Consider the following 19,252-nt stretch of genomic DNA (forward strand, 5'->3'; position numbering starts at 1 on the left):
GTAATCGTAGTATCAATCATCTCATCTAACTCTTTGTAAGACAGAGTCTCTCCTATAACACTGAACCATTTGTTCAGGCTGCTGGTCATTGGCAGGTGTGCCATGTAGATTACAGCTCTAAGACAAATTCTGCTCATTTTGGAAATCTGTCGTCATGGACTTGACTTTAAAACAAGGAAATTGCTTAAATTATCTCTGACTTGCTTTTCTAAAACTAAAGTTTTGATTATGACTCATAATATAGTGTCAAAAAGTAATTTTATTGTAATTTAGTTAAGTATGTATTCCTCTTTGGCTCAGAAATTGAAGATTTTTTTTCTCCATTTAGTTTTTTTGTGAAGATCTTTTTGTCTTTGGCTTGATGTGTGTGTGCTGAGTTCACCTGACTGTGTGGATATGTGCTACGAGGTCAGACCTTGCTGCACGCTAGCTACAGTACATGCGACTCCTATTAGAACACTCACCAGTGGAAAGGAAGCAGATACTGTAGCTTCAGTGTTATCGAAGACGACACGTCGCCCTACAGTGCTAGCCCTTACTTTTGCCTCTGTGGGGTTCTGTTTGACTGTGTCCAGTCCTGCAAGGGAAAGATGTGAGCAACAGCTGGGATAAATAGCTGCAGAGTGAACGCAGCCTCAGACAGACATCGAGTTTATGAATGAACCAGTTGTCTAAAAAAGGGGGTTACTATCTGATTAGCAGCTGACCTTGGAACAGATCAATAATGCAACAATGTGCTGCACACTGATGTCATGGCCAATAACTGTAACTTATATATAGCTCATGTATATATTCCTGTGTTTGCATGCGTTCAAGAGCAGATCCCCTGTTCTCACCAAGTGTCACGGCTTAGATGGACAAGCTTGTTAAGGTGGGGATGGAGAGAATGCAGGAGCGTGACAAAGGAGTGGTGCGGGACAGAAAAGAGATGAAGAGAGTGTAAAAGTGGAGAGGAAAAGACAAAAAGAAAGTGAGACAGAAAAAGTAGGAGAGAGCGAGAGAGATTTCCGCATTATGCCAACAATGTTGGCAGGCAGCCGGAGGGAGAGCAGAGAGGCCGAGCTAGTCTCTCTCTCTCTCTCTCTCTCTCTCTCTCTCTCTCTCTATACATCACACAAACCTGCTCTTCCTCACTTGTGTACTATGTGAATGCAGCTGCCGAACATGCCTGTGTTTAATGAAGGTACATGCAGGAGGACACGCGAGCTGAATGATTAAAGATCCAATCCTATTAGTCCTGATGAGAGTCTCCTGCTGAGGGCAGTCTGACCACAGCTCGCTTCAGCTGCTCACCTAACTCATCTCACTCTGCTGATAAGTCACAGACACACACAGAAAGACAAATTAAAGTGAAAGAACACATCAGTCACTTGATTGATTGTCTTATATTATGGTGATTAGGTCTCCCCCTCCTGTATAATCCCACATGTTAAAGTAGCACTAGTAGCAGTTTGTAGGTTCTACAGACCTACAATGAACAGACATACATCCAGGACCACTGAGACCTCAAGCAGAGCCAGAAATATCCTGATGGAGAGTTTTGTTTGGTTGTATCTAAAGTACAGCAGACTTATCAATTTAGATTTGATGTAACGTTACAGTAATACATATCAGATATCAGATATCCCAAGACTACTGTCATATTAACTATGTAGGCTGTGACCTGCCATGTTCAAATTAAACTGTAATCCACTGTGGGAAATTCATTTTGTAAACAAGTGCGCCATCAAAGACAATAGGCATATATTAATGTATAAATAATGAATAACCTAGTCCAGTCCCACCTATCCTCGCGTTCGGCTGAGAAATAGAGGAGGTGGCGAATTAAAGTTTGGCAGTGAGTTCCAGTCTGTCTTTGAAACATCAGGGCAAAGTACTCTGTCCAGCGGCAGCTGTACTCAGCACAGACCAGCTGGGGCAGCCTGTCAGCACATTTTTTAATATTGTAGTATTCCTCAGAGGCTTCGACAGAGCGTCATGGCTAAGCAAAGTCAAGTATCCTGCTGTGAAGGGTCACGTGTTCATAACCTCAAATATGAAATCAGTGTAGTCATATATTAATTACGATTCATAAAGCGCTGACTCCGCTGTAACTGGGCAGCAACAGTTGGACTCTGATGAGGAGAGATCAGTCCACACTAGAGGATTTGAAGAGTTAACAGGAGGGGCTGATCATCACCAGACTAATAGAATGAAAAGGCAGCGATAAAGACTGACTGTACAAAGTGGGTAAACTAAAACCTGCAGCTGGTCATGATGCAGAAAAGCATTCATTTGTGGTTTTATAAATAAGAGACCTTATTCCTACACCGAACTCAGTAAAAGCTGAGTCTGCTGACAACACTGAACCTAAAATGACCAAAATGATGGTACTAATGGAAAAGTTGTCAGCTTATCTCACTTTCCTACCAAGGTAAGTGGGATAAGCCGACACAAGGTAAAACACATCAGGAGGACCATTTTGGAGTTGTTGCAGGGTGTATTTTGTTGGTTTTTTTTGTTTCGGTGGAGGCCAGCAGTATCCCACTGTTTCCTGTCTTTGTGCTAACAGACATAAAATTACCTATAATGGCGGCATATACTTTTGAAGATGGTCTGCTTGTGGCGTTTTCCTTTAACTATCTATTGTAACATTAATTTTGGTACTTTTATATAATTATTGGAAACAAATGGTCAAGACGTTCCCTGCTGCATTTATCTCACAGCAGTTTTATTTCCCACATGAGCAAGTGCATTTCACATGAACTGTGGGAAGGCGGTCTGGTTTGTTTACAGTAATTAGCCTGCCTTTTTCATAATTACCTAACTAATACGCCAGTGATTTATTGATGTCAAGACTCTTCAGACTGTATTATTTATTAGTTTATTATATTATCACTGTTGCTTTACATCCGTCAATATCTCTCCCTGTTTCACTGTGTGACAATCATCGTGTTGTTTGTCTTTGTTTTATTCTGTCCCCTGATGGTTTTTCATGGAAACCATGTACGTTTAAACGCTGTGTGGGTTTGAACAATGTTTGAACCACATGAGTTGTAATTTGGACCCACAGGTGGATCTATCAGGGTTTAGACATTACAAAAAATAAAGACACAGTCAGGTTGTGCAAACTTCAGCTAATGTGTGCTGAGGAGGATAGTTCTCAAATATTTGGAGGGCAGCATGCACGGAGGGTGGGGGGGGGGGGCCCAAATTATTTTTGGGGAGGGACAGAGTGTCCTTGTTTAAAGTAGGGTGCCACTTTATGCATGCTTAAAGCAAATAAACCCAGATCTAAATACAAAAACTACTTTTTCATGAGGGCATTCAGAGTGGCAGAGGAAAAATAAGAATGAGAGTCTACAGCTGTGCTCATGTGAGTCTGTGAGGCACAGGGCTGAATGCTAACACATCTTAATTTAGCATGTCAGCGTGCTAATATGCAGCCTGCATCACACAATATAGCCAGGCTGTTGTTATCTCCCTAGAAACAGCTGACATCCTCATTTAGAAATCGTCTAAATTCATGTGTTTCAGTGTTTGAGGTGAAGATGTCTTTGAAACAGAAGCAGCCTCACACCACACCTCACGCCTCAAGTTCAGTGCAGGCAGGTGACGCAGGTTGCTGGTTTTCTTGGATAAAGGTAGAACTCCACCTTGACACATGATCCAAACTGTCCATGCAGTACATTTGCAGCCTGGTCTGTAAAACCAGCTCTCACCAGCTCTGTCTTTGCGCTACACACTCACACACACACACACAGAGAAATATCTAACCCAGATTCAGACAGCAGTATAGCCCAGGACAGGACAGCCTCTCTCTCTGTGTCCCAGAACAGACCAGCAGGGTATTTCCTTGTGGAACACCAGGAGAAACCCTGAGAGGTGAAACACAGTCACAAGGCATTTGCTGCAGAGACTCTTAGAGCTAAATTAAAGCACACCAGCAATTTAATGATGAAGTGACTGTCCGTCCAACCTCTCTGGTGTGTGTGTGTATTGTAGGCCGTATATGATCATTTATCCAACTTTGTATCATCCATGTTAGGAGACAGGAGAGGTCAAAGGTCAGCTAAGGCTCTAGAACGACATATTGAAGCCGGTTGAAATTCTGCTGTCCACGTGCCTGATGTTACAGTAAATCCCGGATTTGTATTTGCGTGTGTGCGTGTGTCTGATACCAGGCTGATGTGCCCTGATGGCTGTTGTCACATGTGCTGATGTAACTGATGTGGCATCAGACTACCTGTGATTAGTTAGTACCACATAAACACACCCGTGACTCACTGCGCTTTGTGGACGGCGCCATTCACTGCAATCCTGTGACCTCGTTTCATCAACATGCCCGCAGCCCAATATACACACACCCTCCCATGCATGCACACACACACACTTATATACTATTCGCACTGATGCAAACCGGAAAGCTCTGTCAGATATTCAGGTATGAATCACCCTCATCATCATCAGCTGATTCAGGGTAATGACAGAGATGATGGAAGAGCTTAGCATGAGTCCTGGATTAGACTTTCTCTCCCGGTCTCTCTCCTCACCTCAGTGCGCTCGGTTTTGTCTTTCTCTGTGTGAATCTCTTCCGTCTCCTTTTTGTTTTGGTTCTCCTCTCCTTCGCTGTCCTCTTTTATCTCTCTTGTCCCTTTGGCCTTGGCATCCCCGCACATTCACTCTGTTCTCCAAAAGGTGCAACATGTAGCATTTTAAACACCAGTCTGCCTTTGTCAAATGTGATACTTAAGGATAATTGATCCCACCATCCCTAACTAATGCTTAGCAACTGCATGCCAAGGCGTTCTCCATAAGTTGAAGCAGTGTGTGTAGAGCTGTAGTGTATCTGATAATGTAAGGGGCTGATTAAATCGCGTCTGTGTTCGAAATCACACTTGTCATCATTCTAAATGATCTCATTCAACCATGGCACTTACAGTGTGGTGCTAGAACTGTCTGCTGCACAGCCCGCCATTGGACAGTCTGATGAGACGCAATGCATTTTGGGGCGGTTCAGTATGTCCAGTAAGCTCCTGGCACACACTCAGAAATCCTTGCTAATCTAGTATACATCTGGGCATTTCTCGTGTACACAAAATCCACAGACTATGCAGCTGGGACGCACTAAATACTCAATTTTACATTGTTCTTTGTAATAATAGTTTATCTGCTCTAACTTGAGCTAAGCAGTTAGCTCACATAAGCAATTTGCAGAAGCAGGCAGGAGTCCCAGCACAGAGCAATGGACTGCTGTGGACAGGGGCAGCAGAAAAACGTATATCAACCACCTAAAAAAAGGCCCACCTAAATGTTTAACTATAGATATAGAATTAATATCTAAATAAATAAATCTAAATAAATATTTTCAGTGCTTTACATTGCTGTCACACAGTCCATTTGCCAGACTTCAATGACAAAAACAGTAATTTTACTTTGCAGTACAAGGGAGTTTGTTGTGCTACCACTGCCTTGATCAATGAACTAACACATTAATTTCAATCCAAACTAACCATTTAAAACACCAAAGTCGCACAATAACACAAGCAAACTAACCGATCGAGGCAGCGGCAGACTAGCATTGCCTCGCATCTGTGCCTGAACTCTGCTCCAACAAACTGACACCACCTATGGATAAGTACCTCACTTCCAAATAATCCAAAATATCCTTTTAATGTAGAGATTGTCTGCCCGGCACTCCCGTAATTACGCTCTCTCACAATTAATCTGGTAATGATTCATTGATGTAGAATACGCTTAATTCCATTTTCTGTCTTCCTTTCTATTCACTCCCTACGCCACTCTCCATTACACCCTCTGTACCTCTTCTTGGTCACACACTCTCCTCCCTCCCTCCTCATCACCTCGCTCCATACCTCTTTCCTTTCCCTCTCCTTGTCCTCCATCTGCAACTCTTTTTTTTTTCTTTTGGACAGGATGTCCTGTTGTATAATCAAGCCTCCATTGAACAGGCATCTCTTTTCTCTGCATGCGGTTGATTCATCCAGAAACAGGTTGTTTCCCGGAAGACAGGAGTGGGACAGGAAGTTGTGGAAGAGGAAGAGGGGAGTTGGGGGGGTGGGGTCTTTCGTGTTGTGGTGGGTGAGGACCAAGGTGAGAGTTGGCTGTGCCAGATAGACGAGAGCGTGCTTTCATGGGAAGCAGTTTATTCGTGACATTCAAACCTTGTGAATACGAGACGTCTGCCAAAATTTCTACACGTGATCATGTCATGTGAAACAGTAAGACCATCTTCTTCTTCTCTCTCCTTACACCTCACCTCCCCCACAACCACCAGGCACGCACTCACACACATGGTGGTGTTGAGTATACTGTGGGCCTGGCATAGCAGTGTTGGCAGAGAGTGCAGAGAGGGGCAAAGAGAAACAGAGAGGCGAAGAGCAAAAAATCAATAGCCATCGACATGCAACACTGCATCAAGATTGTTACTGCCCAGAGAGAGAAGAGGCAGGGAGGCAGGGAGGGAGGGAGGAAGGGAGGATGGGAGAGAGAGGTTATTTTACATGAGTCGGGAGCCCTTCGAAAGGCAAGGAAAGATTGGCGAATAGAAAGAGAGAGATGAAGGTGAGAGGAGGGTTGCAAGTGAGAGAAAAGATCTTTTTGATATGAGAACGAAGGAGGCAGATGAAAAGGGGGCTGTGACAAAGAAGGAAGGAGCAATTAGGAGGAGGCAGAAATAAAAAAGAAAGAGTGAGGGAGATATGAAAAGAAGGCCGAAGAGGAGCAGTTAGAGGGATGAAGAAAACGTGAAAAGCCAGACAGGCAGAGGCAGCGGGATGAATTATTGTGTGATCGTAAACACATTTTCAAGCAAAAGATTACAGTGCCTGTAAATAGATGAATGCATAGTGTGGCTCCGTAACAACTGTCCACCTATAGCCACTGTGTGAGGTATCATGTAATATGCTGATGCCTACATGCTGTTGTGTGTGTGTGTGTGTGTGTGTGTGTGTGTTTCTCACCCTCAGGTGTCTCTAACAATGAGCCTCGTCAGCCGTAACAAGACAGAATGGAACAGATAACTCAGATATGAATGAGGCGGTGCACGCTGCGTGTTCTTTTAATAATGATACCTGAGAATAAAAGCTTTGTACGAGCACAACAGTGATGTGATTGTATGCTGATGCATTATTTGAATTTCCATAAACACAGGAAGAAGGGTCCTGAGTGTTTCTGTGGCCCGTAAACAGTAGTTAAGGTACGATGTTCTCTAAGAGCGAATCTGGCAGTAAAATGTGGGAGTTTCCTTTAGGGATCTTTTAACACACAGTGGCAAAACACTTCCAGAAAAATGTTGAGTTAGTGTGGGCAGAAGGTCAAAACAGAGAGAAAAAGTGAGTTGTAAAACTGCTGTGACTGGTGCCCCCCCCCCCTTCCATCAGGTTTATTGGTGGTGGGTTTGGAGGATAAAGGTTACCATCTTATTTTTATGTGGGTCCCAACAAGGTCAACATGAGACCTTTGGGATAATTGTGAGGACAGACTCTTTAATTTGCACACAGCTACAGTTTGCTTCCAACCATCAAAACATTGGGTTTACATTGCAAAGTGTCCCATCACCCCTTGGGCAACAAACACCACAGTTCAATACAAAGTTAATGGAGGGGAAGAGGCTGTGCTCTGAGGGTCCTGTGTGCATTGAATAAGCCAGGGTTCAACCACCATCACCCCTATATCAGCTAGAAACTGAAATACTGTGGTGCACTGTTGGCACTTTCATTGTTCTAAAAGGTCAGTTGCTGTATGTGTGCGTGGTTTTTTCTTACCTACAGTAAGTTTTTCCATTCTTCTGTTCTTTTGAGCCCGAGCTCCTTCCAACCTGCTGTACTGTTTTTTCTTACATGAATTAGCTTTGGACACCACTGCTAACGATTCAGTTTCTAGTCCTTCCTCATTCCTTAATCAAAGTCTGATTATTAACACGTTCTGTCCCCTGTCTCCTGTGTGTCAGGACGGCTCACGCACAGGGTAAAGCAGAGGCAGCAGTAGTAGCAGCTCAGAAAGCCCAGGAGGAGAGTCGCCTTGCAAGGGTCACCGCCAAGCAGTTCTCCCCTTCCTTCCAGCACCCAGGAAACGGTGGGCACACACACACACACACACACACACTCTCGCAACGTAAATCGCAACATAAATGAATACCTGTATCTGGCACGTGTCTGTAAACCCAGCCAAGTAGACATACAGGCCACAACACAGGTGCATGCGCATGAACAAACGAAGCTCATACGCATGTGTGTGTGTGTGTGTGTGTGTGGGCTGGTGATAAAGGTCAGTGTAAACCACCCTCCAGCTTTGTGTTCCTGCCTCTGTCAGTCACACCTGTACGGCACTGCAGGTAGCCAACCCACAAGAACACACACTGCCCAGCGCAGTGACACGCACACACACACACTGACTTCACGACACATACTGTACACTCCCACACACAGATACCTGAGATGACAGTGATCGTTCTTGCGCCGTCTACTCTGCTCTCGGGGGCTGTCTGTTTCTCGCACGGCTAAAGAAACAACTCCATGTCAACAAGTATCAGCGCTGACATTTTGCAACATGTTAGTGTTGATACACACAGAGGAAAATTAAGGGACTGTACAAAAGTTATTACGGGAGAGGAGGGGGCCAGAAAAGGGAGGGGAGTTGAAAGAGAAACTTTTTTTTCTCATCCCAGATTTATTTTTCCATTGTGAGATTTATTTTGAAACATTTTCAAGAGATTAAATAGTTACATCACAAAGATGGCTTTTCAATTTGTTAGGCTGTGCTCCTTGGAGCCTGCAACGCTCCGCGCCTGTGGGACTCAGGCATCATGTAGTTAATGTGATGGCCAATAAGACAACATTATTTTATCTCATTCATGTATCTTAGTAGGGAGAAAACACTGTGGTGCTAAAGCCCATCAGCATCTGCTTGTTTCACTCATGCTGCAGCTGTTATATCTGTCAATTTAGCTGGCGTAACTGGAATATTCACTGTTCTGTTATGTTCATCCATCAATCTATCATTTTGATATAACAACGTCAAGGGTAGGGTAGTCATTTATTTCATTTTTTGAATTAAACTCAAGATTCTACCCCTGTCCCCACACTAGTAACTGAGATGATATGGGTGTCATTAAAGTTGGTTGCTATGTCAACACCTTCATGGCTTCCTCACCTGATGTCATTTTTCACACAGGCATGGAGGTGCAGCGTCCCAAACGCCAGGTGTCCAGCGAGGTGGAGGGTGAGGGGTTGTCGAGTAGCGCCGGCACCGCCGACAGCCCCGACCTTTACGTGAAGAGCGCAGGCTCCGACGACCCCTCCAACGACGCCGCCACCCCTGACCTCAGTCCCCCTTCTTCCTCACCACCCCACACCCCGCCTCCCCCAGCCCGGCCATCACAGCGCAGCAAGAGCGCCCGCTTCCACCGGCAGAGCGCCGTGGACCACGGGGACAGGGGGAAGGATGGGGGAGAAAGGGGTGAGAAGGGTGGTGGAGGAGGTCAGACTGAGATCCAGGTGTTGATGGAGGGAGGAAGCGGGGGAGGTGAAGGCGGAGGAGGAGGTAAAGGGGAGTACCCACGGGCTAACAGCTGGAGCGAGGACAAGAGGAGAGGGATGCTGTCAAAAGGAGGAGGGGGGGTCAGCGGACGGGGAGTGAGCCGTACCAATGGACACAAACACAGCTCCAATCACAAGTCACGGGAGCATGGATCATCCAATCACAGACAGGCCAGAGGGGACAGGTGGACGGAGTCGTCCTCGTCTGCCTCTTGGACGTCTGGGCACAGGGGCGCGCACGGCAGGGGAGGCCGGCTGCTGGAGCAGGATGAGGAGAAAATTAGCAATTATGAGATGGAGATGAAGCCTTTACAGCCCAGAGACTCCACTACCCACAAGCCCCATGGGCATGGGGAGGAGAGGCACGGGCACAGTCATGCTCACGGGGAGGGGCGCTCACACACCGTGACCCGACAGAGGCACAAGAACCGTGATGGGAGGGAAGGAAGAGAGGGGAAGGAGGGGAGAGAGGGGGGTAAAGACTCAGTGCACAAGCTGGACAGACCGGGGGAAAAGATGGATTCACAGCCTCTGCGTCGGGACCTCACCCTCTCCCCCCCTCTGAGGTCCTCCCCCATCATACCAGAGCAGCAGGACCGCAGTCTCATGCAGAGCAAAGACAACTCGGTAAGGCTCATCCTGAGCTCAGCAGCACAGCTCTGTTACACACACACACACACACACACACACACACACAAAACAACTCTGGACGGTAAAGCTGCACAACACTAGATATAGCCAACACTATATCTAGCACTGTGCTAATTATGATCAGGTGCTTTTTACGGTCACTGGTGAAAGAAAACAGTAAACATGCACTCTTTCCAGCACACATCCTCCTCACATATCTCCATCCTCACCATCACCTCATCATCATCATCAGCCGCTGTGAGTAAACACTTGGTAGCCATACAATTAGCCGTCCTGCCTTTCAAACTTCCCTTGACTTTTTTTTGTTGCTTAAGAGATTCCATCCATCCATAATAATAATAATAATAATAATAATAATAATAATACATTTTATTTTTAGGGCGCCTTTCAAGGCTCACAAGGTCGCCATACAGAATACAAATAAAAGCACACTACAACAAGTAAAACAGGTATAAAACAGGTATAAAAACAAGCAATAAAATCCAGGAGCAGTGCAAATTGAATCAGAGGGAGTAGGAAAGTGTGAAGAGATGGGTTTTGAGTTTGGATTTGAAGAGTAGTAAGGAGCCAGTGTTGCGGAGGTCAGGGGGGAGTGAGTTCCATAACTGGGGAGCCGAGCGGCTGAATCCATCCATCCATCCATCCATCCATCCATCCATTATCTATACCGCTTATCAGTCAGGGTCGCGGGGGAGCTGGAGCCAGTCCCAGCTGACTTCGGGCGAGAGGCGGTTTACACCCTGGACTGGTCGCCAGCCAACCACAGGACCAACACACACAGAGACAGACAACCACTCACAGTCACACTCACCAATTGAGTCACCAATTAACCTAACGTGCATGTCTTTGGATTATGGGAGGAAGCCGGAGAAAGCCCACGCAAGCACAAGGAGAACATGCAAACTCCACACAGAAACCTGGAACCTTCTTGCTGTGAGGCAACAGTGCAAACCTTAGCTAAGCTTAAGAGAGTCTCAGTAGTGAAATGGTTTTACATGGTGTATGTGTACATGGGACTTGACTTATCAAATTCACACTGGTTTTTATCTGAGAAACTATTTTTCTGAGTATTTGTCTAATTTAAAGGACAAGTGTGTGGGATTTGGTGGTATCTAGCAGTGAGACTGCAAATTGCAACCACCTGAACTCCACTCTCATCACCCTTCCCTTTCTAGAATATCTTCTGGGACCAAAGTAATCAAGCTCCTTTGCTTTTTATTGTGCTAAATAATAAGTATGCTCCTCTGCTTGTCACAGATTCATAGAGCGTGATCTGGGCTAATGTGAAGGGGTATAGATCCTCGTTTAGATTTCAGAGAGCCAACTGACCACTTACACATATTTGTGGTGCACGTAGACTGACCACATTTGGGTATTTTGGCACCCGTGGTGCACCGATCGCAGGAAGCAACCTTCAGAATTGAAGGGGCATCAGGCTGTGTTCACACTGAGTGCTGCTGTCCCTGTTCTCCTCTGCGGAGCATCAATAACACTGCTGCGTAAAATATCAAGGTCTTCAGCAAGATTTTCTTCAGAGTCAGAGCTAACCAGAGTCAAGGGCTTCCATCACAACATCGACTCTTTCAGGATTCAGGTGATTATATAAGACTGAAACATCGTTATGGATACTATGCTCCATTTTTAGTAGTAGATCCTCCTAAATCCTACACACTGAACCTTTAAGACAGCATTCTGAAGTCAAACTTTTGTAACCGCACAGCTTGAAATCACCTTCTTGAAATTTCAAAGAGGAGAATTCAAACCACATAAAGTCAACTGGATTTCAAAGGAAAGTCTGGTGAAATTTAAATCCTTACAATTCAACATTAATGCTAAAATCAATGTTTTTATAGTCACAATAGATCTCATGACCACTTGTGTGTGAAAAGGTTCGCTTGTAGAGAATTATCGTGTGACTCTGCAGTTCGCCTCAGCTCTGCAGAGCATTTTGCCGTCTTTCATCTCATTCTTTGGGGTTTCTGGCCCCACAGGTTTCCTGATTTGATCCACAGTCACAGCCAGGTGAAGTGTAATTTAAACTCTTTATAAAATCGGATTAATTGATAGATACCTGAGTGGTTAGCACTGCTGACTCACAGCAAGAAGGTTCCAGGTTTGAACCTGCTGGCAGGTTTCCTCCCACGATCCACAGAAAAGGCATTAAGGTTAAATGGTGGCTCTAAATAGGTGAGTGTTGTCTGTCTTAATGTGTCAGCCCAGAGACTGATTGGTGACCAGTCCAGTCCTCTTGCCCCCCACGAACCTTAAGAATAGATAATAAATGAATGAAGGATACTTACAGCACGTGAGGTCAGACTGAAAACCAAAGAACTTAAAGGATGTCCCCGGTGGTTACAGGTGTACTGCTCTAATAGGTACCAGTGTTGTAACGTGTCAAATACACAGGACGAGCTGTGGCTGATCACAGACTTTCCAGTGACAGTGATGAACTCCCTCATTTGTGCTATCAACCATCACACTGGCAAATGTGTGCTGAAAGCATTTTTAATTCACTCAGGGACAAAAAGCTGCAATGCAGATGGCCACTGTCAGCAGAGTTTGTCTGTTTGTTAATATGTTGTGGTTCAGCAATACAACTAAAAAGATGAGGGCTCAGGTAATATCTCCACAAATACTGTCACTGTCTTATTTGGCCATCATTCCTGTTGGTTATGATAATAGTTTACAGGTGTACAGTGTTCGTGGTAGACACACTTTTTCAGCAGAATCCTTTAAAGGGCAAAAAACATGTTTGTTCAGCCTAATTTTCCACTGTTGATGTGATGGGGGCTTGATTAAAGCCTGTCTGTCTGTTTGTGTTGCTAAGCCTAATGAGCCGTTGTAAAATTATATCTGGTGGAGTTTCCGCATTGCCATTTTCCCACATATTTCCCTGATGGGTAAATTATTCTAATAACAGATAGATAATAGCTTAAACAGAGGAAAGATTAGATATAGAGTAGATTTGCTTCAGTTCTGCCACATGAGCATTAGTGAGGTTCAACAGTGACGTTGGGCGGTAAGGCCTGGTTTACAACCCAAAGGTATTGGACGGCGCTGAGGTTAGGGCTCTGAGCCTTTTCTTCCACAACAACTGGGGAAAAAGTCTTTCTTACCTGGCGAAACAGAGACAGGTCCAACCAATGGTATGTTTGTTTGTCTGCTTGGAGTGAAAGAATAGGCTGAAAACACAACACTGATATTATGATCTTAAAAAGTTGATATTGCAAACATTTTGGTTGAGTGATTCTGGTTACCTGATCAGTGTAAGGCCAATACTCACTTTCCTTTTGGCCCAGTTTTTGGTTTCGATCAATTCCTGAGGGAAATATCTGTGTCTTTAGCTGCTAAATGGTCCACTGTGTTCACCAGCGAGGTCTAACTTTGTCTGTCTGCAGTTTGGTGCAGGGCAGGTAGCTTAAAGTGGTTTATCAGAGCTTTTTAGGTGAAAACAGCTGCTGCAGGAAACAACACGGATCAGAGTGCTGAGACTGAACCAAAACAATGAGTTAGAAAACCTAAGCGTAGAGCCAGTTAATAATTCTCTGTGGGGCTCATCACTGTGAGCAGCCTATTTCACTTTACACATAGTAAATGTATCCATTGTTAAGATTAAAGCATATTGTAGCAGCTTTAAGCAGTTTGAACCTCTACATGACTCTGCTTGGACTTAATATCACCCTGGACAGCAGCTGTATGGTGCATTTGTCATATCTGTCGTGTCACTGCCACACATTGATTTGACTAAAAGGATTTGTTGCCCACTGTCATGAGGATACATTCCATCCCCAGTGACATAACACAATGTTATCCCACATATTAAGATAATCCTGGGGGAGAGGCACAAGGTTTAACCTTGTGAAATAAAGAAAGATTTTTTTACAATGAGCAAGCAGGGGGATTATGCCGTTATAATATATTTTTTGGCTACGTCTTGACTCAGGCTGGTGGACGGCCCCAGCCACGCTAATCCCAGATGATAATACGGTCGCAGCATTAGCTAATGAAACCAACAGGAAAGTCAGCAGCAAGTGAACACAACACATCGTACACCACAGACATGCACTTTATGCACAATATGAATACAAGCTCGCTCTCTCTCTCTCACACAAACACACACACACACACACACACACAGACTTCTGTACACACTGTTAAATATAGTTCCATACTCCTCACACAACTTGATCACTTTAATTTAAATTTGTGTTCAGCAGTGTGATGACTCTGGCACGGTGAACAAAGTCGGTTATTCAGTAGTTTAGTGGCTGCTGCTGCTACCTGCTACTTGAAAACATGAAGCCTAAAACACACACACACACACAGATATACAGGCGGAGAGAGAGCCCCAGCGGTCCTCTCTGCACCTTAGTAACAGCAGACTGGCAAACTAGCCCCTTCCTCACAGAAGGCCCCCTATTGGTTAACTAGTGCTCTGTTGCTAAGGAACAGCTTATGCCTTGCTTCAACGGCGGCCAATCGGTGGGCGTGTGTCAGTGACAGAGGGGCGGGGGGTGGGTGGAGGTGGGGTGTGTGTGTGTGTGTGTGTGTATGTGTTTGCAGCCACAGAGAGGCAAGTGAGATTTGTGTAAGGCAGGTTCACAGCATACACAGATACTATCACACTCGGATAAATATACACAGGGAACGTTACCAACACCATGGGAATGCTGAGGCTGCTCTGGCACACAGACGTGCAGCTGCACACACACAACCTCCTTTTCATCAATTAGGTAATCAAACTGATACGATGCTGTTTGTGTAAGATTGCAATACAAAGGTGTGTTATATAAAAATGAGAAAAAAGATGCTTACTCGTACTTTTATCGTGTCCAATATAGCATGAAACCTCTGTACAAAAATAGCACTGCACCTCTGTGTCCACTCAAAGACATTAACCAGTCGTCATCATGGAACACTGTGCATCCCAAAGGCTCATATTTATAGGAACAACACCTTAGTGAGATGTGTCCCTGTATGACCGAGCCCATCACAGCCTGCAATAACAAAAGCTAGCATGATGACAAAGAGGGGAAAAAATTACCTGCTTGTCTGTTGGTCACAATGTTCATGGAACGGTATATCATGGAACAACTGAAAGGCCACGGCCAGACGAATGAACACATTTAGCAGGGACACATCTTTAAATCATGCTTGTCATGCAAACAGCCCAGTGATTGTTTTCAAAACCAAGGGCAGAATCTCAATATGTACAAAGAAGAATCTACTACCCAAGAGTCTTCAAAACAGGTGTACCGATACACCTAATATATAATATGTCCTCTGCTGATCCTGGTCAGCACACACATTGCTGCATTTTGGCTGGTTTGCAGTTTGTCTAAAGCTTGCCTTGGTGGGCATCAAAAGAAAGCATTGCAGCACTGAAGTCAAACCTGCTGGTAGCAAAAGCAGACATAGATCTCTGGGTATCTGTGGGGCAGAGATATGGCAGATACTTTTGCAGTATTTCCTGAGATGATAAAAGCCAGTGCTTGTTATGTTTTGCATGTGAGCTTCAAAATTCAGATGGGGATCAAAAGCAAACCAAGGTTAGTAGCTTGGGGCTTGATGTTTTGTGTCAAGGATCTTAAGTCATTGCACAATGTCTGTCTCTGAGCATGTGCTCCAATTACTAGAACTTTTGCCTTTGAGCAGTTTTCAGCCCTGTAAGGATTATGTCCATATTAGCCGATTCTTCTCCTCATGATTTTTGTCTAATGCCAGCATTCTGTGTCAGTGCAGGAAGTACTGTGCCTTAATATATTGAGGCAGATTGTTAGAGTGGCTGGTGGTGTAGTTAGTCGCTTTCATGCAGGAGACTGGATTCGTGTCTCGTGTTTCAGACCTGCACTTAATATTTGCCTGAACTAATCGTTTTTTAACCTTAACAAAGTAGTTTTAGTTCCATAGACCTGCAGAATCATCTAATAGCTGTATATGGTCATGGCATGACAGTGAAAATCAGGTGTATGTACACTGATAATATTTTGAATGTCTGAACAACAGTGGTGCTAGACTTGAGCCTTGGGGCATGCCCCAAGTCACTATTAACAGAAGAGTGGTCACTAAGAAAGCCAACAGCGTAATCTCTGCTAGATAGAAAACACTTAAACCAATTTAAAACTGTGCCATAGAGCCTCTGACATCTCTGTAGTTTTTCTTTGATTATAAAGTATAGAATATGTTGGTGCATCAAAAGAAGTCCCTGAGCTCTGCACGAACAGCCTTCTTTTTGATCACTTTGGGGCAAAAGAACAGTCTCAGCTTGACAAATGATCACCTATTGACATTCCTACGGCTCTGGTGTCGGCAAACAGTTGACTACAGTTGTCTTTACACATTCAAGAGACGTGGAACAACATTAGCATTCATTTTGACTCATTTCAGGGCATCTAAAGTCTAGTATTCACTCTTCTTTTAGCTCTGTTTTGGTCTACGGTATCTGGCTGTTTAGCTAAATGTTTGTCAACTGTCTTCACTTGCTACCCTCCAGCTTTGTGTGCCATTTGGGAATGGTTAGAAAGAGTGCTGTGGGTTTATTGTTGCTTATTTGCAAGAAGGGGTTGATGAGAGTTGTAAAACTGAACAAAAAATTAAATTTGTTGGCGATACAACAAAGGAGTAGCTAAAAGACACTAAAGCTCTGTAGAGTTGAAGTCAATGCACATAATCAATTATGATTAAAAGTGTCTCTCCAGTGATTTTACTTAACAATGGCATCAAATTGTCCTAAATTTGGACTGAAGTAATCTAAGTTACTTTTCTTCAAGAGATGCTTCACTGTGGCTGAGTGCTTAGTGCAAAGGAAAGACACCAGTAAGCAGGAAAATGATTTGCTATTTGCTGGCACTTTATTCTCAAGATAATAGGCATTCTGTTAAAAAGGCGTTTGGTTGGGGTCAAGGAGCTGGCACAGAGATTAAGTTGCATTTCTCTATTAATGACAGCAAAGTGGTTCACAGTAGTTTGAAGCAAAGGGAAAACAACACCAAATGGGGGTTCACACTATTTGCACTGTGATTATACTTAACCTGATCTTTGCAAGTGCAATACATAGAGTACTACTCTGTGCTCTGTGTATTTTCATGATTTCACACCAGGAAGGTTAAGAATAAAGTGGCTCTGTAGATGTGTTTCTGAAAAGTAAATAGTAGTTATTAGAAAATGGGTTGCGAGTCAAGCATTTTTGGGTACCAGTCTGCACATTCACATAGTCATACTTGATAGTTGAACAAATGATAGTAGATAGTAGAATTACAGATTTCACAGAGTCACATATTTCAGATTATTACATATAAATGACGGATGTGAACCATAATAGACCCAGGAAATTTGTGCCGAGAGCCAGTTGCACCCGATAATTTGCAAAATATGTATAAATACTGACCCTTTTTTTGCCCAAGACATTGCAGACCCATCTAAGGTTTTTTTTTTATGGACCTGACAAACCCACTAATTAAAACTGCTACAAAAGTTACTGCTAAAAACATTCATGTCAGATACAACATATAACCGCCTAATAAAAGGAGATCAAAAATACAGAAAGGCTTGCCAATACACAGCCCTTATGCTGGATTGACCACAATAAAGCATGACATAAAACTTAACAAAACATGAACCTGTACAAATGCCAGGTTGGGTCTCAGATCCTGGAGTTCAGGTTGACCTGTAAAGGCCTCACTGATATGAATCTACACCCAGCAGCCATTTGCATAGCTTAGCATGAAGACATGAAGCATGGAGTTAAGGAAATTTGCCTACCAGCACCTCTAAAGCTGTCTAATTACACATTGTATGTTGTGTGTTTTAATTTAATGATATACAGATATTAGAGTCACACCAATCCTCTAAGTCTCAGCAAGACAGCAAATAAATGTATCTTCGAATCAACTATTCATTTAAGAGGCTGATCTTGTTGCTTAGATCAGAGAGTTTCCGTCTGATTTACTCACTGAAAATACTTATTGTGAATGATAATGCTCCTTCAGCTCAAATTAAAGTGAAAAATAATCAAATTATTCACAATAACCAAGTAACCACTCCAAAAGTGGAAACTCCACAGAAAACCCATAGGAAATTGGTATCTATAAGTCAGACAATGTATAATGCTTGCATGGTTACATAAAAAGCACACATGTTCTTACTAAACAGAGGAAGAAAAGGCTGATTATCAGAGGATTTCATCAATGACACAGATCTGTGATAAGCCTATCACCAGATTGATCAGCAGAAACCTTGTTAGCGGCCACTCCGGACAGATTGATTTACAACAATGTTGCACTAATGCTGCTTATTATCAGTGCGTAGTGTTACTCTGAGTCCCATTTTCCTTCTCCCACTGCAGCTATTGTTACATTTATTTTAGAGGTAGACTTAATTAAAACCATAGGTCTGCTGCATCTCCTCTCCTCTCAAATCCCTCAAGACCAAAATACACTGAATGTACAGTAAATACTAGTAAAATGTTTCATTTTCAAGCGAGGGACACCATTTGTGAGGGATTCTGTGTGAAGATGAAAAAAAAAAAACTGCTGCATCAATGGTAACATCAAAGAATAGGCTAGATTCACTTTCACATATTTACCTGGAGTGGACAGGTGGTCAGAAAGACTGGCCTTCACCCACATGACCCAGGTTGTCAGCAAGCATCTGCTGAAGTGTCATCGAGCAAGACACTGACTCCCCACCAGCTCCCGGCTGCTGCTCTGCAGCCGAGCTCAACCCTCTGACCTGGCTCTGTCAGAGAGGGTGGGCTTCCCTGTGGGATCAACACACGATTGTAGTAGTTATCTTAAGATGCTAATGGCTCCTTCATTATTGCGCTGCGTATGTTTATCATTGTTGCTGCTGGGTCTTATCTCCATGCACTTTGCGTTGAATGCCGCACCCAACACTGCAAATAACACTGCAAGTGAATCTGTTTAGTAATAACGTGTTATCAGATCGTCTGAGGAGACGGGTTGGGATATCTAGTATAGATAGTGCTGTGTGGGGATGGGGTGCATTTACCCATCACATAACAGAAATAACAGAAACTCTGAGTTCATTTGTGCAAGGTCCCT

The 19,252-nt window shown here is 43.8% G+C and overlaps 1 protein-coding gene across 1 annotated transcript in view; it reads left to right on the forward strand.

Annotated features, from left to right (window-relative positions):
- Nucleotides 1–19,252, forward strand: part of jph3b (junctophilin 3b) — a 40,241-nt gene that overhangs the window by 19,610 nt on the left and 1,379 nt on the right. The window contains exons 4-5 of the mRNA XM_070831032.1: nucleotides 7,952–8,076; nucleotides 9,175–10,166. Of these exons, the coding sequence (XP_070687133.1) occupies nucleotides 7,952–8,076; nucleotides 9,175–10,166 (1,117 nt within the window). The remainder of the gene's footprint in view (nucleotides 1–7,951; nucleotides 8,077–9,174; nucleotides 10,167–19,252) is intronic.

This window comes from Pempheris klunzingeri, chromosome 5, assembly GCF_042242105.1.
Source record: "Pempheris klunzingeri isolate RE-2024b chromosome 5, fPemKlu1.hap1, whole genome shotgun sequence".
In the NCBI taxonomy this organism is placed as follows: domain Eukaryota; kingdom Metazoa; phylum Chordata; class Actinopteri; order Acropomatiformes; family Pempheridae; genus Pempheris; species Pempheris klunzingeri.